At 39.8% G+C, this 22,409-nt stretch overlaps 1 protein-coding gene across 1 annotated transcript; it reads left to right on the forward strand.

Moving 5' to 3' along the window:
• The first annotated feature begins 4,091 nt into the window (after positions 1–4,091).
• Positions 4,092–20,193, forward strand: LOC129709883 (syntaxin-12-like). The gene is made up of 8 exons (XM_055656534.1): positions 4,092–4,206; positions 7,921–8,115; positions 10,489–10,558; positions 12,561–12,654; positions 14,649–14,786; positions 17,061–17,113; positions 18,249–18,354; positions 18,550–20,193. The coding sequence occupies exons 2-8, from the start codon at positions 8,004–8,006 to the stop codon at positions 18,739–18,741; spliced, it is 765 nt and encodes a 254-aa protein (XP_055512509.1). The 5' UTR covers positions 4,092–4,206; positions 7,921–8,003; the 3' UTR covers positions 18,742–20,193.
• The last annotated feature ends 2,216 nt before the right edge of the window (positions 20,194–22,409 follow it).

Consider the following 22,409-nt stretch of genomic DNA (forward strand, 5'->3'; position numbering starts at 1 on the left):
ACATATATAACATATATCACATGATTACATATGATAACAATATTCAGTGTTTGAATTAAATTGCTACATGATCAATATTTTCTTTTCTAAACCCTTGCACTAATATATTTGTAATGTTTGCTGCATCCTCAAGATGTTGTTTAAGTTTCTCTGGTTCAATAGCCATATGTTTCCGTTCTTGGTAATATATTTACCTCCCTTGCATTAGCCTTTGTTGGGAAGGTTTATTCTGAAGTAGCAGAGAAAAGGATGAGCAATGTTATGAACAATACAATATTGTTTTAGATATAATATCTAGGCTAAAAAAAACAAAGTGCCCGAATCATACGACGTAAGGAAATTCTCCAACCCAACCAAGCCCTAAAAAAGAATCCAGAAATTTGTACTGTACGGAGAATAATAAATAGAATAATGGCTCTATACACAGAACTCAGACCGTTAAGCTGTAAACTTTATGTTTGAATTGCATTCTCATTTTAACAGAAATAAATTGCACACTCTTCTAATGATATGGATAGGAAGTGGGTTCAAACTCATTTCAGAAGAATATTTTCATTAAAGCACTTGGGGTCATATTAGAGCAAAAAAAAAACTGCTGAAGGAACTTGGTGTACAGGCAGCATCTGTGGAAGGAGATGGACAATATTGGGGGTTGGGACCCTTTTTCTAGGTCTCCTCTGGGGTTATACTAGCTTCTTACAAATTCCCTCCAGATCAAGGATGATTTATTTCCACTGTGAATTTGTGGGTTTTGATGTGACAACATTGACTGGGGCAGCACAGTGGTGCAGCTGGCAGACCTGCAGCCTCAGCGCCAGAGTCTCTGGTTCAATCCTGACATTGTGTGCTGTCTGTGTAGATTTTGCATTTTCCCTGTGACGATGTGGGTTTCCTCCAGATGCTCCAGTTTCCTCCCACATCCCAACCAAAGGCATGCGGATTTGTAGGTCAATTGTCCTCTTTAAATTGCCCCTCACATTCAAAGAATAGATGGGAAAGTGGGATAACATGGAACTATTGTGAATGGGCGATCATTGGTCGGCGTGGACTTGGTGGGCCAAAGGGCCTATTTCCATGCTGTATCTCTAAAATAAACTGATGAGGCCAATGAGGAAACTGCAGGCTTTTCCACAGAAGGTGCAGATAATTTATGAAGTAGTGTGCTCCTTCTTCTCATCATGATGACAAATGGCTGCACCTAATGTATGGACGTGGTTCTTAAAGCCAATCATGGACCAGGGATCCCCAAGAGTCAGTGCGTAGATTGAAGTTTATTTCAAGGAGGCTTTGAGCACATCCTGTGTCTCAAAGAGGCAAGAAAAGCAGGAACTTTTGTAAATGGAATGCTACTATTCCTATCTGTAGCTGGACCCAGCACATTGATACAATCGCAAAGAAAGCCCATCATCGCCTCAACTTTCTTAGAAAATTGAGAAGATCTGGTATGTCAATGGATACTCTCTTAAACTTCTGCAGGTGATGTATGGTCGAGAGCCTATTCACTGGTTCGGCAACTCAAATGCCCAGGGACAAAGGCGATTACAGAGTGGTGCACATTTCTCAGTCTATCACATGTCCTGACCTCACTACTGTAGAAGGGATGTACAGGAGGCACTGCCTCAAAAAAGACAGTGATTCAATATCATCAAAGACTCGCATCACCATTGCCATACTCCCATTTTCTCCTGCCAACAGGTAGAAGGTAGATGAGTTTGGAATACACGTTCAAAAATAGCTTCTTCCCAACAACCTTTAGACTCTTGCACACTTCACACCACTAACCTCAACTATGAACTTCTATGGATGTTGGTGTTTTCTGTTTCACTAGTATTGTGGTCATTAATTTACTGAAAAAGATACAAAGTGCTGGAGTGGTTCAACATATCAGAACGTGGTTAGGCGACTTTGAAGGATCCATGCTACATGAGTTACTCCAGCCTCTACTTTCTTAGAAGGCTTAGGAAGTTTGGCATGTCCCCACAACTCTCACAAACTTCTAAAGATGGGCTGTAGAAAGCATTTTATCGAGATGCATCACAACACAGCTCCATCCAAGACTGCAAAAAATTGCAGAGAATTGTGGAAACAGCCCAGGCCATTACACACCAGACCTTCCATTGACTCATGTTGCCTCGGCAAGGTCACCAGCAAAATCAAGGAACAGTCGGGGCCACTCCCTCTTCTCCCCTCTCCCATCAGGCAAGAGGTGTAGGTTCAGATCTCCAGATTCAGGAACAGTTTCTTCCCAGCTGTTACCAGGCAACTGAACCATCCTGCCAACAACTAGAGAACAGCCATAAGCTACCATCTATCTCATTGGAGACCCTGGGACTATCTTTGATCGGACTTTACTGGACTTTATCTTGCACCAAATGTTATTCATATTATTCTCTTTATCACGTATCTGCACACGGTGGATCGCTTGATTGTAATCATGTATTGTCTTTCCGCTGACTGACTAGCACGCAACAAAATGTTTTCTTTGTGCCTCAGTACACTTGAAAATAAACTAAACTCCAGCATTTGTTTTTTTTGTAAACCAGCATGTGGAGTTCCTTATATCGCTGTTAATTTACTGATTTTTTATATTTATTAAAGATTATTTGTGTGTATTGTGTTTAACAGTCTTTAATGCTGCTGCAAGTATGATTGTATATGTAGGGAGGAACTTCAGATGCTGGTTTACACTGAAGATAGACGCAAAAAACTGGAGTAACTCAGCAGGACTTGCAGCATCTTTGTGTTTCGGGTCAAGACACTTTTGTATGTTTTGTTGTCGGTACATATGATAAATAAACACTCTTGACTCCAACACTTTGTGTCTTTTTGTGTTAACCAACATCTGCAGTTCTTTATTTCTCTTTCACTCTTTATTTCTCTCTTGCTTTCTTTCTCTCTCTGAGAGTCTTTCTCTCTTTCTTTCTCTCTTTACTTCTCTTTTTCTCTTTCTCTCTTTATTTATTTTTCTCTATTTCTCTCTCTATTTATTTTTCTTTTTTCTCTTTCTTTCTCTCTCTATCTCTCTCTCTCTCTCACTCTCTATCTCTCTTTCTTTTTCTCTATTTCTTTCTCTCTTTTATTTAGACAATAGGTGCAGGAGTAGGCCATTCGGCCCTTCGAGCCAGCACCACCATTCAATGTGATCATGGCTGATCATCCAGTCAGTACCCTGTTCCTGCCTTCTCCCCATATCCCCTGACTGCAATTTTTAAGAACCCTGTCTAGCTCTCTCTTGAAAGTATCCAGAGAACCTGCCTCCACCGCCCTCTGAGGCAGAGAATTTATTTCTCTATTTATTTCTCTTTCTTTCTCTTTATTTCTCTCTCTCTTTCTATTTATTTATTTATCTCTCTATTTATTTCTCTCTCTTTATATTTATTTCTTTATCTCTCTTTCTTTATTTCTTTATTTCTTTCTCCTTTCTATTTATTTATTTATTACTATTTATTTCTTTATCTCTTTATTTCTTTCTCCTTTCTATTGATTTATTTATTACTATTTATTTCTTTATCTCTTTATTTCTTTCTCCTTTCTATTGATTTATTTATTACTATTTATTTCTTTATCTCTTTATTTCTTTCTCCTTTCTATTGATTTATTTATTACTATTTATTTCTTTATCTCTTTATTTCTTTCTCCTTTCTATTGATTTATTTATTACTATTTATTTCTTTATCTCTTTATTTCTTTCTCCTTTCTATTGATTTATTTATTACTATTTATTTCTTTATCTCTTTATTTCTTTCTCCTTTCTATTGATTTATTTATTACTATTTATTTCTTTCTCTCTTTATTTCTTTCTCCTTTCTATTGATATTTATTTATTTATTTCTTTCTCTCTTTATTTCTTTCTCCTTTCTATTGATTTATTTATTACTATTTATTTCTTTATCTCTTTATTTCTTTCACGCTTTATTTCTCTCTATTTTTCTCTCTCTATTTCTCTCTCTATCTTTCTATTTATTTATCTCTCTATTTCTTTTATTTCTATTTCTCTGGACTGCAGCCACGGGTTGATTGACGGGGGGGGGGTGACGTCACCGCGTTGCAGCGGGGCGGGGCGACGCCGATGACGCGGGCCAACTGATTGACGGGGTGACGTCACCGCGTTGCAGCGGGGCGGGGCGACGCCGATGACGCGGGCCAACATCACGTGACCCCAACGGCGGCGGCGGTGGCGGAGACTCCGAGAGACACCCAGCCCCGGTACGAGGCGTCCAATGGAGCCGGCGTGGCCCGGGCAGCGGCGGGAGGGCTGTGGGTTGGCTGAGGGAGTTGTCGTGCGGCGGTGGGCAGCCTCTCCTCTCCTCTCCGGGGCGGCGGCGGGGTGTGTGTAGGGAGGGAGCTGCACCGAAGACAGACACAAGATGGCTGGAGTAACTCAGCGGGACGGGCAGCGTCTGTGGAGACCGGCGATGGGCCACGTCTCGGGTCGAGACCCTGGAGAAATATCACTTGGCATTGGGCTGGGTGGAAGGACGCAGGCGCAGTGTGGCCATGGGCGCAGCATTTGGCGGGTGGGGGGGGGGGGGGGGGGGGGGAGGGAGGGGCGGAAGGTGAAGAGAGGAGGGGGAAGGAAGGAAAGGGGGGGGGGGAGGGGGGGGAGGGGAGGGGAGGGGGGGGAGGGAGGGGGGTGGAGGGGGGGGAGGGAGGGGGGGGGGGAGGGAGGGAGGGAAGGGGGTAGGAGGGGAGGGGAAGGGAGAGGGGAGGGGAGGAGGAGGGGTAAGGAGAGGGGAGCGAAAGGAGGAGGGGGAAGGAAAGGAGGAGGGGGAGGAAAGGGGGTAGGAGAGGGAGGGAAGGGGAGGGGGAGGGGGAGGGAGGGAGGGGGGGGGGGGGAGGAGGGAGGGGGAGGGGGGTAGGAGAGGGAGGGGAAGGGAGAGGGGGGAGGGAGGAGGGGGAGGGGGAAAGGAGAGGGAGGGAAAGGAGGAGGGGGAGGGAGGGAAAGGAAAGGAGGGGGGGGGAGGGAGGGGGAAGGAGGGGGGAGGGAAGGAGAGGGGAAGGGAGGGGTAAGAGAGGGAGCGAAAGGAGGGAGGAGGGGAGGGGAGAGAGTGAGAGGGAGCGAAAGGGGGAAGAGGGAAGGAAAAGGGGGAAGGGAGGGAGAGAGAGGGAGGGAAAGGGGGAGGGAGGGGGAAAGTGGGAGGGAAGGAAGAGGGGGGGAGAGAAGGAAAGGAGGGGAAAAAAAGAGAGTGGGAGTGAAAGGGAGAGGGGAAGGAAAAAGGGAGGGGAGAGAGAGAAAGGGAAAAAAGGGGGGAAAAGGCGGGAGAGAGTGGGAGGGAGATGGAGGAAGCTGTGGGCTGACATTTGGGGTCACAGTGCTTGTTGCTGTCTTTATACAGCACCCTTCATGTCATGTGTGCTGCACAGAAGGGAAAATAACACCATAACACCACCAACTTGAAGGGTGAATCTACAAGATGGAGCAGGGCTGATTCACGCGACAACAAACTGAAGAACAACAGGAAGGGGAAGGGATGAGGGGAGGGGTGGGGGTGGGGGATGTGCTGTAAACTGATATTGAAAAATGAAAATGTTTGACCTGCAAAAATGTAGGCTGCAGGGATAAATTGGGGTGTGGCCATCGAAGCATTTATGTATGTTCTCCAGAATATTTATATTATGTTGTCCTGAGATGTGGCTTGACCTGCTAAGTTACTCCAGTACTTTGTGTACTTTTATATAACGATATAGATAGATGCAGACAGACACAGAATGCTAGAGTAACTCAGCGTGACAGGCAGCGTCTCTGGAGAGAAGGGTGATGTTTTGGGTCGAGATCCTTCTTCAGACTTTTTCAGAACTGCAGACATTGGTTTACAGATAAAAGATATAAAGTGCTGGAGTAAGTCAGTGGGTCAGGCAACGTTTCTGGAGAACGTGGGTCGTTAATGTTTTGGGATGGAACCTTTCATAATTCATTTATAAATGAGACAAGGACTTATCTATTTAAATGGTACGAGTGCAGGCAGGTGGGACTAAGGGGAAAAAAAATTGTTCAGCATGGACTTGTAGGGCCGAGATGGCCTGTTTCCGTGCTGTAATTGTTATATGGTTATATGGTTAAATATTGGCTCTACTCTTTATTAGATCTCTGATGTGCCACATACAAGTTTATACATTGGGGCTGAAATCAGGGGCAGTAGTGATCTAAAAGCGAATTAATTTAAATAATATTATTGATATGCATGTTCATTGATTCAAAATCCTAATCAATGAAAGCATTGAAGAAGTTGGATGTCAACCCCTTAGATAGGTGTTTTTTGATGAGTGTGACTAGGGTAATGTACCTTGAATTATAGTAAAAGATAGAGTTTGAAGTTTGTTTGAATTGAAATCAAAGTGTTCCACTTGAACAAAGGAAACTGGTCATAAGGGGTGATATAAATTGTTTGGGAAGCTGCACTAAAAGGTCAGATTGTTCACAGGCAGTGGCTAATCTTCAATGCATGATTTGCATCAATGAATGTACATTCATTTAAGGGATAAAAAACACAATAGGAAAGAAATAGTTCTACTGTGGATTACAGCAGAAATTAAATATAGTGTTGTATCTTTCAAAAGACTGATGAATTGGCTGGAATAAACAGTGATCCTGAGTGATGGAAGATTTTTATTTAAGAGCGCAGTAAAGATTTGCCAAGAAATTCATAAAGGGAAAATAGTAAATGAGAATAAACTAATGATAAACATTAAAAAAAGTAGTTGGTACATAGAAAGGAAAAGATTGGCAGGGCAATACAGAACATAACTACAGGCAAGGGAATTTACAATTGGGACTAAGAATTTGATGGAAGAAGACACAAAAACTGGAGCTACTGGAGAGCCAAGATCTAGTGCAGTGGAGGAATTAAAAGTACTGGGAAAGAAATACCTTTTGAGAACAGTCTGATAAATCAAAAGTTTAATCTCTATCCCAGCGTTTTGAAAGAGGCTGCTTATAATAGATATTATGGTTTTTATCATTCAAAGTTCTAATGGTTCTTGCAAATTTGTGAGTAGCAAACGTGATCCCACAATTTAAGAAAGAAAATGGGGAACCACTGACCTGTTCGCCTGACATTGGTAGAAAGAAAAATCTTTTGGTTTGTAATGAGAGATATGAGATCTAGATTGTTATAAAACGATATGATGAGTCTGTGTAGATTTCTGAAAGGGAGATACTGTTTGACAACTGTGCTATTCTTTGAGGTATTAGCAAGCGGAATAGCGTTACATTTCTGTGCATGTTTGAGATGTGGTAAGATTGAATGGTCTAGGTACTTTTTTTTGCAGTCTGACCTATTGGGACATGCTCAACAGGCCAGAAGATACAAAAGTTATCCAAAATTGGAGAATTCAATATTGAGTCTGGCATTCCAATGAAATGTTTAGTCTTTACCTTAAGGCTGGATGACCTCTTTTCCTTTACATGACAATGCTGACTGAATGCAGTGATGTCATTGCCACATTAGGATCTGTACTTTATGTACACCAAAACAGGAACATAGCTGATTTCAAGTTATCTTTATGTATTGATTTACAGTTATCAGAAAAACCAGCATTAAGGGTTCGACCAAAGAGTTCATCACTTATTTATGGACACCGTTAGGAATAATGGCCACGGTTTCTCTATTGCACTAGCTGACCTGCAGACCAAGACTGGTGATGTCCTGCTGAAAAATTCCTTTATCTTTGCTAAGGAAGTCCTACTTTGGCCATTTGGGATGGAACAGTGGTCCAAATGACCAGTTCATGTCCTAAGCAATCTCATTACATTTATTGGCACACTCAGTTTACCTAATACTATTATGGATCAAAAAAATACGTTTAAATTCAGAGAGAGCAGAAATATATGAGTTGGTGTACTTTGCAGTTAATTCTGTTGCTTGCAAAATACTTTAACTTTTATGTTTGCACTTCAAGTTCTGTTTCCTTTTTCTCCAGTTTTCATCTTTGATAAGATTTGAAGGGGGCACGTACATCTGATCACTCTTTGTGCTGGTTCTGTGCTGATCTCTGGTTCAGCCATGTCGTACGGAAGAATTGAGGACAACCGCTTTAGCTACCACTCACAGCCACAGGACTTCAATACCCTCATTCAAACATGCAGTGTCAACATCCAGAAAATTACACAGAATAGTAAGTATTGGCGTTTTCTACAATCTGGAAAACGTTGTGTTGAAACCTTAAACTAGAGGATAAACTGCTTGGCTTATTTCACTAATTGTCTAAGTTTGCAAATAGATGCGTTTGTGAGCCATGAAAGGAAACAACATCAACACTAAGGCTATTAAAGAACAGTATTAGTTAGAATTAGTTTTAAAGTGGATGAGGTTGCTAGTTTTTGTTTGTTGACTTTGAACCATAGTAAACCTTGATTGCATGTTCATTATACAATCCAAACCCTGGAGGGTGCAGCAAAACTGGTCTGTGATTTCATATATCGGAACAGTCAGCAGTTTTCATGTTCAGTCGGCTTTGCCAAATGTTGGGCTGCACGTATTAAAATGGATCCCACATTCAATTCAGACAAAGATGCTGACAACTCTGAACTCTGGCAGTTAGTTTCTTCTTATTTTTCTTCTGCTGAGGGACTTCCAAAACTTTGCTTTCCAAAAACTTTCAATCTTTTTATTGCCTTTTGAAACTTCATTGCAACCTGAATCATCAAGATTACCATGATTGATTTGCTCACATTGGTTTCTGCTGTTTCCTCATAGAGTCATACAGTGTGGAAACGGGTCCTTAGGCCCACCTTCCCCAATCCGACCAACATGTTCCTTCTACACTAGTCCCACCTGCCTGCGTTAGGCTCATATCCTTCTAAATCTGTCCTATCCATGTCCAAATGTTCCTTATACATTGCGATGCTAACTACCTCCTCTGGCAGTTTGTTCCATACAACCACAACTCTGTGGAAAAGGTTACCCCTCGGGTTCCTATTAAAGCTGTCTTCCCTCATCTTAACCCTATGTCCTCGATTCTCCTACTCTGGGCAAGAGACTCTGCATCTATCTGATCTATTCCGCTCATGAGTTTGTACACCCTTATAAGATCACCGCTCATCCTTTTGCACTCCAACAAATAGAGTTCTAGTCTTGCTTAACCTCTCCCTATAACTCAGGCCCGCGAGTCCTGGCAACATCCTCATAAATCGTCTCTGCACCCTTTCCAGCTTGACAACATCTCACCAATAACAAGGGGGCCAAGAACCGAACATAATACTCTGAATGTAGCTTCACCAATGTCTTGTATTACTGCAACATGACCTCCCAACTCACGAACACAGTAACATGTGACATGCTGGTCAAATAAATGATTACAGATCAAATTCATCATCTGTTCTAACCACCTTCAAAGATAAATCAGTTGCATGTTAATTATGATCATACAGCACAGTATTAAAAATTGGCCACTGTTATTGTGGGTGTAGATGGTCGCGACAGGGCTGCCAGGTGCCTAATTTCCCTATCTTTGGAGGAGAAAAGGTATTTAAGAATTGATGAAGAAGTGTTTATTTGTCAATCTAACAGGGATGACTTTTTTTCAGAGATTGTTCTAAATCTAAGCTATCTCGGTGAATATCTGTGCCCTTCCAATACTTGTTTTAACCTGATTGCCTCTATTAAACTCTAGAATTTTTGTGGTCTTTGTCCTATTTATGCTGCTTTTTACACCTTTGTTCTCAAAAACGAGTCTAATAGAATTACACCACCTTTCCTCTGCAGTTGGTTTTGTGTTGTAATGGTTAATAAAACCTGCTCTGCATTCCATGAGCTTTTACTGCAAATTGAGTTTACATATAGATTAAAGCTGCACTTGTGCATTTTAGATGTTAAAGTCTGCCTTCCACCGTAGCTCCAATTTGGAGGTCTATAAACTTCAGAAATTTTAGTTTTTGCCCTTCTTTGTCATGCTTGCCCATACCCATGCCCATCGACACTTCCAATTTTGTTAGTTTCTTACAAAAGTTATGTATGCTATTATATCTCTCAGTCTTGATCAATCTGTAGCCTTGCCCTCGTACTGCATTAAACCTGAAAGGATATGGAGCACAGAAATGGGCGTTTAAGCTCAAATGATCGTTGCCAGTATTAAGCCCTAGTGAGTGGCCTCCCAGCTTTGTTCATACAGTTGTCCATAAGTTGCAAAATTTCTCTTTTGACTTGAAAATTTGTATGTCTATGCATAAACGAACAAGAGTTTTAAAATTGTGTTTGTAAATGCCGAATAGTTTTAGTATGCAGCTTATTCTACATTGAAACGCAGTTAAATCCTGCAGGAGATTAAATTTAGAATGGAACAGAATGCTGCCCATATCTCTACGTAGAATTTTGATAAAGATACCAAAGTTCTTTTCATAAAGGGCTTTTTTGATTAGCAGGAACTGGTTATGTTTCACTTTCCCTGTTACTGCAATCGGGTAATGGTTTAAACATGTACCTGCACTGTTCAGGCATGCTCCAATCACATTTAAACGCAAGATAAATGTTATTTATGTGTTTCTGACAGCTGCACAGATAAATGCGTTGGTGCAACAACTAGGAACACAACAAGATACAAGTGAACTTCAGGACAGACTGTAAGTATGTTTTTTTCTGTACGAGATAATGAAGTAGCATTTGATACCATCAACATACAATATTTTACAGATCCATGCTAGAAATTGTGCAGCTAAGTGGATGTTGTAATCACATATTCCTGCTGTACTCCTGACTAAACTTGTGTTTGTAATCTATCATTTACAGATAAGATAATGCATTCTGGATCTTTAATTCAGAAAAATTTCTATCCTATACATCCATTAACTGGAGTAACATTCATAATTTAAATGTCCATTTGTTGAGCTGTAAGATTTTGGTTTTAAACTGACAAAATTGAGGTATTGCTTGCTTGGTCACTATGTTGTGTTAAGTTTGGCTATGTCTGGTGCAGTTGGTTAATCTGTTTAATGTTGCTACTTGGTTTTTAGATGGTAAATTTACAATTTTTTAACATATTTTGGATGGTGCATTTGTGGATTTATGTCAAAAGTGTGAAAAATTAGCTTTGGTACTTTTTCTATTGCTTTTAATAAGAATTAAAATCCAGACTAAAATGATGTGGGGGTGGTGGTTAATAAAACAATGTTAGTACATAACTTATTCATAGACCCCCCCCTGCTTGGGAGTAAGACTCCATTTCGATTGAATTACAATCTCACACTGGTGGTGTTCTCTTGAGTTGTAGACATTTTAGTCGTCTGATGTCTTTTGGGTGGTCGTTTTGCCAAATGAGAACGTTAGAATGTTGAAAATCTTTGCCAAGTTAAACCAAGTTTTGTGCAAACATTGAATGTTTGGATTGCTTTGATTAACATTGGTTCTTTATGTTTCTTACTGGGTGGTGGCTGACAAACATCATAATTAGAGGTTGCTTTGATAACACTGATTGAGTACGCTGCTGCAGTAAAAAACAGTTCGATTTAACTGAAAGCAATTGGAAAGAATAGGGGGCAACAGGCTTTTTAGTAACAAGATTATTGGCTTTTCCATTGTTTAGCTGGAGAGAATTACATTCACTTCAAAGTTGGATGTCAAATTGGCAGCCACTGGCATAGTGTGAATGCTGGATTTGTCTGTGGGAAATAACATTAGAGGAGTACTCGTTTGCATTACCGAGAGGGTATCACCCAATATAGGTTCTTGAAAGCTTGAGATCACGAGAAGTTGTAACTGGAGAGATGAGACAGGGGGCGGCATGGTGGCGCAGCGATAGAGTTGCTGTCTTACAAAGCTGCAGACCCGGGTTCGATCCTGACCACGGGTGCTGTCTGTACGGAGTTTGTACGTCCCCCCCGTGACCGTGTGTGTTTTCTCTGAGATCTTCAATTTCCTCCCACACTCCAAAGACGTGCAAGTATGTAGGTAAATTGGCTTGGTAAATGTAAAAATTGTCCCTAGTCCCGTGTAGGGTAGTGTTAATATGCGGGGATCGCTGACCGCACGGACTCGGTGGGCCGAAGGGCCTGTTTCTACACTAAACTAAACAGAAACAAAAGTCGAACTAACCAAAGGCTGGTCAGTGATAGAAATATTTTAAAGATGTGCTATGATGTCAATTGCTAAAGTCAGAAGAGGAATGATGCATTGTGTTCAGTCACAGGATATCATTAGTGTTTGTTGGTTTAGAATATATTTGGATCTATGATGTAAATGAGAGACAGCCATTGTTATGGATCAGACGCGCATGGCAGGTTGATTGAAGATAGAAGAGAAAACAATAATAATGTTGGTTAGAAAAACTAGGGCAGAGGTTTATTGTGTGGCTGGACAAGAATATTTAAGGAGATTGTTGTTAGTAAAGGTGATGTGCTCTATATTGTGTTCATTCGGTTTAATTCCTGTATAGGAATGATTCAACAGATGGATAACACCTTTATCAATGCTGTGAAACTTGTCTGAGCTCTTATCATTGTTTTATTGCAGTACATATTTATCAAGTGTGGATCCCATTTTAAGAGAAAAAAAATTGCTTCCAAAAAATAGCCAAAGCTAAAAATTATTTGATTTCCACAAGATATTTTATTTAATCCATGTTTGCAGGCAGCAGCTGCAGCACTACACAAACCAGGTAGCGAAGGAAACCAATAAACACCTTAAGGAGCTTGGATCCCTACCTTTAACGTATACTGAGCAGGTGAGTGTTTGTACAAAAGATGCGCTACCTCACCTAGGACCTTAATTTGAATCCAGACTCAACAAGGAAATACGGTCTAGAAACTCTGGTCCGTAACATAACTGCAGCAATATTGATGCAGCTCCTGTGTTTAACTGTTCATCACTAGGCCAGGGAAATGTAGAGTGTAAGGGACAATGACGAATTGGAAAGTCATATTGAATCTGTAATTAAATGTTCATTTGATTATACACTCAATGTAACTTATTGGATCAATGGATTTTAGCATAGATTTATTATTTCTGTACATTTTTATATCATCCTTATGTTTAGACGCGTTGCATAAAATAATACCTTGTATCCTATTGGTGTTTTAAAATCTTTTAAGATGGAGATCGACAGATTCTTGATTAGTACGGGTGTCAGCGATTATAGGGAGAAGGCAAGAGAATGGGGTTGAGAGGTAATGATAGAGTACCCATGATTGAATGGCGGAATAGACGATAGGCCAAATGGCCTAATTCTGCTCCTATAATTTATGACCTTAGTAAGTCTCTGTATACAATTCAAGAGTTAGTCCCAATGTAGTTAGAGACTGGTAGTCCTGTCGAACTACTTCGTAGTATTTTGACATCTTATTAACCATCTGCCCACCTGTTTGAACAAAGCCGTGCTTTGTTTAAGATGATTAATGCTTCAGGTTTTTGTGCCTTACGCAATGTGTGCATGTGAAACTCCAAATCCCCACAGAATTAAATGGAATTTATAGCTGATGTCACTGGCTCAGTTTCTTAGTTTTACCCACTTTTTGTAAAACACTTTTCAATTCCATCTATCTTCTCCCAATCCTAATTTGTTTTTTCTATTCTTTTCTATCATGTATCATCTACACACATCTATCTACTTTGAAGGCATTTGAATCTCTCAATCATTCTTTGATAATGAGTAAGCACATTTTTCAGTTTCCTATTGGATCTATTCATAGTTATCCTGAATCCATGGACCTTGTTATGGAATATCCACGTTCTCTCTCCAAATGATTCATAATTTTAAAGGTCCTTTGAGCACGCGAGACTTTTCAAAATGGGAGAGTATATGGTGGGTAAAACTCAAACTCCAAGATTGAGTTCGAAACTGAGCTTAAGGACAGGGTTTGCCATGAAAGCAACTGGTGGTAAGGGTAAAATAATTTACAGAATCAATTGCTGCATGTAAATTGTCCATTAAATAAGCCCATATTCCACAGCTAGATCCTGCTGAGAGTCAGATACCCTTCATATGTGGGCCCTTGGCGTTATGCCAGCCGCAGGTGAGAGATCTAGCACAGCCTCTTTCCTATTTTGTAGGAAAGAACTGCAGCTGCTGGTTTAAATCGAAGGGTCTCGATCCTAAGAAGGGTCTCGACCCGAAACATCACCCATTCCTTCTCTCCAGATATGTTGCCTGTCCCGCTGAGTTACTCCAGCATTTTGTGTCTACCTCTTTCCTTTTTTGCCTGCTTGTATTGGAAAAGGTAAATAGTTTTTAATTTGAATATTTCATGTTAGTACACAGAGGTTTGAAACAAATTTTGTCTCAATGACAAAACTAAGTACATAATTTGAAATAAAAAATAATTATTTAAAAAAATGTATTATAGCCTTTTCTGTTTGTATTTGATCATTTAAATGTGGATTCATGGTGGCGTATGTCTGATCTGCCAATGGCTTGGTCATTGTTTGTGGACTGTATTGCCTTGGTACAGCTGTGACAGTGGCTACAATAGGCATGTTCCAAAGCCAATGTTCCAATGTGTAACTATGCCAAAAATGATCTAATCCAAAATATCAAGGGTTGTTTTTTTTTTCTGTTAATAGCATTGTCTTCTATCTGAAGTAACCCGTCTTTGAAATAGTCATTTGAAAGAATTAATAAGATATACATTTCTTTAAGTTCTTACTGTTTCAAGGCACGGTCTTAATGTAAAATGTCTTGCAAATTAACAATTCCAAACAGTTTTCCTTTCACAATTTCAGCGGCAGCAGAGAATACAGAAGGAGCGTCTCATGAATGACTTTTCCGCAGCTTTGAACAACTTCCAAGCAGCACAGCGGCAAGCCGCAGCAAAAGAGAAAGAATCTGTAGCCAGGGCAAGAGCAGCATCACGCCTCTCAGTAAGTAGAAAAAATAGACCACAAAGTCTACCTCAATACGCTGCTGCAATGGTTGCAGTACTACATCTGTAATTACTTTAGACTTTAGAGATACAGATACAGCACAGAAACAGGCCCTTGGCCCATGCTGACCAGGAATCACCCCATACACTAACACTACATGCTAGGGACAATTTACAATGTTACCAACCCCAATTAACCTACAAACCTGTACGTCCTTGGAAATGTGGGAGGAAGCCAGAGACCCCGGAGAAAACCCACACACAGTCACAGGGAGAACATTCAAACTCTGTATAGACAGCACCGAATCTGTGTCTCTGGCGCTGTAAGGCAGCAACTCTACCATTGTGCCGCCCTAATGTGGGGCATGGTTCCAGTGTAACAGTTACTGGGTGGCTCAAAATGTATCATTGTAATGATCAGAAAACTGCTGGGTTGCTATAAAGTCTCATTCACTAAAGTCCTACAGGAAACAAGCCTGGCATACTTGTCTGATGTTTATGTGACTCCAGACTCACCAATGTGATTAATTTATAAATGGCCTAGATTCACAATAAATGCTGGCCTTTCAGATCCTGGAAAATGAGTAAACAAAATTAAATTATTGGACAAATAGGGAAATTACTGTTCAAATAGGGAAAATCTATAGAATTTGCATTTCTGTTATGCTACCAAGGTAAGTTGGACAAATTTTGCGACAGTTTGCCCTGAAACGTTAAAGCGACGAGGAGGCATATTGAAATGGGAAAAGGCTTGTAAAATCACCAGGTTTTAAGGCCACGAGTGGTGAAGCTGCGTTGGAAGTTAATTGCAGCAAACCTGGGGCCTGGGACACCAATGGAGGAGCAGTCAAAATCAGAGGCGCACACAGTACAAATGGGCCGCACCTTAAAATCACATGTATTGGTATTGCTGCTCCCCAATCTTGTAATTTCAGATTCAGATTCAATCTTTATTGTCATTGTGCAGTGTATAGTACAGAGACAACGAAATGCAGTTAGCATCTCACCCAGAGGAGCGAACATAGAATAATGAGCAGTAAAATATATATAAATGTATATACAGTAGCAGTAGTGCAATTTTTCTGGGGGAAGGAGTGTCCTGGGGGGGGGGGGGGGGGGGGGGGGGGGGGGTGGTTGACTGGCAATCACCAAGGTGCAGAGTTAAGTTGTGTAACCTATCCAGAAAGTTTGTGTCCAAACAAAGCTATGTAAATAAGTTGACGATGAAGTTATAATTTCAATAGAAGGGTAGGGTTTTTTGCAGGGAGTGACATGAGAGCATTTTCTGTTCAAACTGCTTGCTTTCATTACGTGTCCAATTAACTGGAGAACTTCCTAGTGATCAGGTGGTTATTTTAGAGCTGTTGATGGATTTGGGAGAGTGATCAGTGATAGTTTGTTTTTCTTCTCCCTCTCCTCCCACTGTCCTTCCCATTTTTTGCATGTGAAGAATATTAATATCTTGTGCTGTGGCTCAGGACAGTCGAACCAATGATATCCAGCTTAAACTTTTTCTAAATTCGGAATGGGAATTCTTTTTCTGAACCGAGTCAATGGGGATTGTGGAAGTTTAAAAAAAGAGTTTTCCCGGGCCAATCTGAGAATTGATTTGTACCTATTATCATTTGGGAGTCTGGCATATATCAGTAACCTAAAGCTCTGTGTTTGATTACTTTTGGACATCGTAAATGAGTATTTTTATTTTTAGCTTGGAGGAGGTCAGAATATGTGCACCTGGCAGTAATTTGGATTACAAAATTACAAGTGTACAATATGGTCAATAAAAGAAAGTTCTTACAAGCAATAGAAAATTCCCAAAGCTAAGGAAAAACAAGTGCATTTTAAGATGTGGACATAACTTGGAGATAGGGTGCAGGTCAAAGATATCGATAAAATTGTAACCTCGTCACCGTTCTGGTGTGTGCTCTGTCTCGCATTCTTCTCTCCACCTGATCCCCGCTATGCAACTTAAAGCATGCTTGTTTTTTTTTCACTTGAACTCTGATCAATCCTTGACTTACATTAACTCTTTCTCTCCCCGTGGATGATGTTTGAGTTTTTTTTGAATATCCATCATCAATAACATTTTTCATTTGTAAAATGTATACTTCACTTATTCAGATGGAGCTTTCTGTTACTGTGTATTTTTCTGCAGTGAGGTAATGTATCAGACTACCAACTTGTACGTTGGTCATCTTCAGTCAAGTCCTGAGTGTAGGTTCTGACTCTTCCATCATCAAATTTACCTGAGAAAGAATTGTTTTGTTTCCAGAGTGGTTTCAGTGATGATGAACACAAAGAAGAACAACTTGTGTCATTTGAAAGGTAAGAGCATAAAATTTTATTTGGGAGACTGAAGTGGAAGATTACTCTTTCACTTTTTGAGTCGGTTACAAATCCGTCTCGGTCTGCGTGGATTAAGGAAAAATAGTCCAAAGCAAAATTTAATATTTTCTTTGTGCAAAGCATCCATATGTAGAAAAATGAATTAATAGTACACAGAAATAAATGGGTACAATCTAACAACCATTCCAAAGACAGTTGTATAGTGATTAGGTGTTGGGAATTGAATGTTCTAAGATGCTGAATCTTTGGAAGAGATGAGCCACGTGGTATAGGCACAAAAATGGAGAACTCTTTCTTCATTTATAAGGGATATCCTCCATTTATATGGAACATGGTGGAATATAATGTTTAGGTTAGGCCTCTCTACCTAAGTGTATATATGTGATTAAGGGAATGCAGTAAAGGTTCACCATGTTGGTTGTGCAGATGGTAGCTTTATAATAAAATATGTTAAACTGACGGCATCTAATCTTGCGTTTAATAAAATGTAGACAGGATAGATGCAGGATGATGTTCTTCTCAAGTTGGTTGACCTAGAACCAAGGGACCATGGTCTCATTATAAGGGGTTAGTCTTACAGGATGGATCAGAAGAAATGTATTCACTGGAGGGTAGTGAATTTTTGGATTATGGAGGCTTTGCTCAGGACATTCACATAAATATATTTCTGAATATGAAGTCAGTCAAAGATATGGGGTGAGTGCAGGAAAGTGGTACTGAGGTAAAATAATAAACTGGTCTTGCTGAATTTCGGTGCTGACACAAGGGCAGTATGGCTGCCATCTACATGTCCTGGTCTTGTGTTCTCTGCCTATTTGGGTATACTGCATAAATACATCTTGCCTTATTGCCTTGCGTGTATTCAATGAGTGCAGTGATTTGTAGCAGAGTCTTTTGATGCTGTTGATTGTTTAACAATTCTTAATTGTCATAGAAATGCTTTTTTCTAAAGTGTAAAACAGCCAGTTGGGGTAAGAGGCTGAGGATGTGAATTGTCTTCAAACTACAAAATATTAGATGTAACTCAGCAAATATAAATCACCTGGTGACGTTTGAATGGGCTTATAGATTGGACCAAATTTGAAAGTCATGTTGAAGGAATTTGACTTTTTAGTAACGAAGATTGGAATCGGATGCAAGCTCAGTCCCAAGATGTGGCGATTACAGAAGAAGACCTGGAGTCGATTAAGGAACGAGAAACTGCAATCCAGAAACTTGAGGTTAGTTTTTCATTTGTTTTATAAGTTTTAAAAAAATATATAAATATTTTGTTTTTAATACTGACCAATGAAAATGTTGTTAAATTATGCTGAACAGAAACCATATTTGCAATATTACTAACCTACTACTTTGTGAATTGTGCAGATTTTCTACTGATTTCATAAACAGCACTTTTAAACTCTTCTCTTATCTAGGCTAACATCTTGGATGTCAACCAGATTTTTAAAGACTTGGCAATAATGATCCATGATCAAGGAGATATGATTGGCAAGTGCTACCTTCCATTAATTATTTTGTTCAACTTTTGTGATCATGTAATTAAGTTGTTGCTGGAAGATAGAAATCTCTTGAGTGCCACAAGAGTCCCATCAGCTACAGCACTATGAAATGCAGAGTAAAACTGACTTTGCATTGGTTTGTCATTTGTCTCAAACCTAAAAGACCATTATTTTGTGTTCAAATGTAATGAATTGCATTACAGCATAAACCATCCTTTGGCTACCATGCATGTAATTGCACACACGAGCGCGTGCATGTGCTTGCGCACACTCATACATACACACACCCCTCTGTTCTTGTTTTTTATATATCGGCAATGAAAGCAGGCACCCCATATGCTGCCCTTGTTTCTGACACCTTCAGGGATCTTTGCATTTGTACATCACACTCCCTTCTCTTTCTCACTTCCCCCCGATTCCTCGACCATTCATGGTATATGACCTAGCCTGATTAGACACATCTCACTTAATGGCAATACCTTCAACTCTCTCACCATCAACATCCTCAGTGTCGCTACTGACCAGAAACTCAGCTAGGTCAGCCGCATAATCTCTGCCTACAAAAAGCAGATTGAAAGTTTGATATCCTGCTGAAGATGATTCCGTTTTCTATTATCTACAAGGCATAAGTATGGAGTGTGATGGAATATTGTCTACTTACCTGAATGAGTATTGCTTCAAGAAAATTCAGATAACTACCATACAGGAAGAAAGCAGCTTGCTTGGTTGGCACCTCACCCTAAACATTTGTTCCATCTACCACTGGTGATGACTGTAGTGTGCGTCATTCACAACGTGCACTGCATCTTCCCAAGCCCACTATCTCTACCGAAATGTGTAGGATGGAACTGCAGATGCTAGTTTAAACCAAAGATAGATACAAAATGCTGGAGTAACTCAGCAGGACAGGCAGCATCTCTAGATAGAAGGAATGGCTGCCTGCCCTGCTGTTACTCCAGCATTTGTGTCTGTCCACAATCTCTACCACCAGAAATGATCAAAGGCAGCAGGTGAACTGGAGGTAAATCATCTTGAGGAGGTTTCAAGAAGGCGAGACCACCAATGCCAACCACTTCAAGCAGACATTGAGATGAGCAATAAATTCTGGCCTTGCCAGTCGTGTCTGTACACCCAAAAAAAGTGTTTTAAAGCAAATCTTTATGAAGGAACTGCAGATGCTGGAAAATTGGAGGTAAGACAAAAATGCTGAAGAAGGGTCTCAACCTGAAACGTCGCATATTTCCTTCGCTCCATTGATGCTGCCTCACCCGCTGAGTTTCTCCAGCATTTTTGTCTACCTTTAAAGTAAATCTTGATCTGCTTTGCTGAATAGCTAATTTTGAAATAACTCTATTATTTTTTATTCAGGGCCAATTATCAGAGATGCTAGTTTTGTTCACCTCGCTTTAAAAAGGCTTGCTTTGTGATAGGCGTCTAAATCTTTGGGTCTGATGCTTTTCTGTTTTGTTTCCTACAGATAGCATTGAAGCAAATGTGGAAAGTGCAGAAGTACATGTTGAGCAGGGAACTCACCAGTTACAGAGGGCAGCTTATTATCAGGTACGATTGTACTGTCCCCAATTGAACCGGGATAAAGCAGAGAGATATGCCAGCATGTAATTGCTTAGCTTGAATCCAAACATTATAGCAGAATGTATGTCAAATTTTACTGAAATCTAACATTACGCCAGATCCCATTGGGCCTCAGTGGTGTTGTTAATTCCTGTCTTCAACAGAAATAGTATTTTTAGTTTGTTGTTCAAAATAATAGTCAATCTTTTTATATAATTTACAGCAGGATATTAATTTAACTGGATAGCTACCAATAGCATATTTCTACTTTGATGTATTGACACTCATTTTCTTTTCAGTTATAGTTTGCTTGTTTTATTCATTCCTGTTCTTCACACATGCGTCTTGTGAAGTCACTTGATCCATTTCCAAATGGGCAAAAATCCATAATATCTTAATCATTTCTTTCAAGGGGGCTGCCTCCTTTCTATGGTAGAAAAACGATGAATATTTTAATCTGCGTAATTTAGAATTCCTTGCATGTGAAAGCTCTACTATATATTTTGTACAAAATCACAGTATAGTATAGGAATGCTCGTTGTGTGCACAAAAAAACGATCATTTTCCAATGATAAAGTCACCAAATTACTGAAGTTGATGCAAAATTGATTCAATCTTTATTTTGTATTTTCAGAAAAAGTCCCGCAAGAAAATATGCATTCTGATTGTAATTCTTGCCGTTGTTGGTATGATTTTGGGCCTTGTCATCTGGTGGGCAAGCAAATAACAAACTTCCTGTTAAAATACTGCTGGTTCTCTACGTGAGAAAAAATAGAACTGTACAGCAACTGATTTCAATGGGCAATTTTCTCTATACTGTAAAGGTCTAATTTGGTGAATACAGAGAATTTTGTGGATTGTAACAAAGCACCAAGAAATTGGTTATTTATTAATTTATGTAAAGCAAGTAAGATTTCACCATTCTGTATATGCACTGTAAATTATATGAAATCGTCTCAAGTTTTACCAGAATAATTGCATTGTGTTGTCAAATAGATTTTGTAATAGCATGCAGATTTTCAATATTGCTTGGCCAGCTTTTACACTTTGGGGGAGCCTAGTGTGGCAATGATCCTCGCAAGTCAAGAAACTACTGCCACTGTCAACTCTTATCACTTTAATTTGTTTAAACCTTATCCCAATTTTGTGAAAGCAAAGATTTTCAACAATAGAATATAACACGCTTCAGATCCCGCCATGGTGAAACCCTCGCACTTGGTGGTTTGGAGACACCTAATGTTAATAGCACACAGCAATAATTTACGGGATGAGTAATGTGAAACAAGGCAAATTTTATTGTAGTCAACTTGTTACTTTCGGGTGGATAATTTTTTAATTTTTTTTTAATTCTTAGTTTATTAATACAACCGGGGCAAATCTACTGTCTAGTAATGTCATCTTTTTTTCCAAATTCCTTGGTTCACTTTTACGCTCCGGTTTTTACACAGACATAGCATTCCGAGGTCAAAGCGAAGGTCGAATTGTGAAATTCATCTGATCCTTGCACGGACTAAGTTGTCTGTTCAATGCTTCTTGTGCATGCTTGAACAGTTCTACATCGTTACAACTTTACACTGAAAGTGAATCACTAGAAAATATAATCACCTGCTTGCAATTATTGTGATGTAGCGATAGCAGAAATTGAATAGTTGCTGCATAGGAATGGGGAACTGACTGCCCTCAAATTCCTTTCCCCTTTATTGAAAAAGCCGTGTGTTTATATCACTTGACACAACTGTAACTACTTAAAAAAAAAAAAAAAAATCCTTGTCTCCAAGTACTTTTCCTTCCCATCAGAATATTGGAGTACATTGGTCATCAGAGCTTTTTGATCAGCTGGGAAATACTCCATAGTACTATATAATGTGGGCGACAATGGTGCTGTGAAAATTGCTCGAGTAGTGTTGAGCTCAAACTCCTCCCAACATTCTTGCTTGGGATTTTATCGTTCTTAGCTGAACTTGGACCTGAGAACGAGGCAAGAAATTTCACCAAGGTTTGTTGAGAGTGGAGGAATATTGGCCGCTATTATACCATCCTGCATGGCCATTAGCAGAAGGATAAGTGGGAAGGGCCACGCATCTTGAGAAAAGAATAAGGAAACGGTTAAAGTTCAATTTAAAACCAGGTGTGATTTTAGAAAGATTCATTTTATCTAATCATGCACATTTGTCAATGTTCAAAACAAAATATTTATAGTAGCA

This window comes from Leucoraja erinacea, chromosome 26 (assembly GCF_028641065.1).
Source record: "Leucoraja erinacea ecotype New England chromosome 26, Leri_hhj_1, whole genome shotgun sequence".
Classification (NCBI taxonomy): Eukaryota; Metazoa; Chordata; class Chondrichthyes; order Rajiformes; family Rajidae; genus Leucoraja; species Leucoraja erinaceus.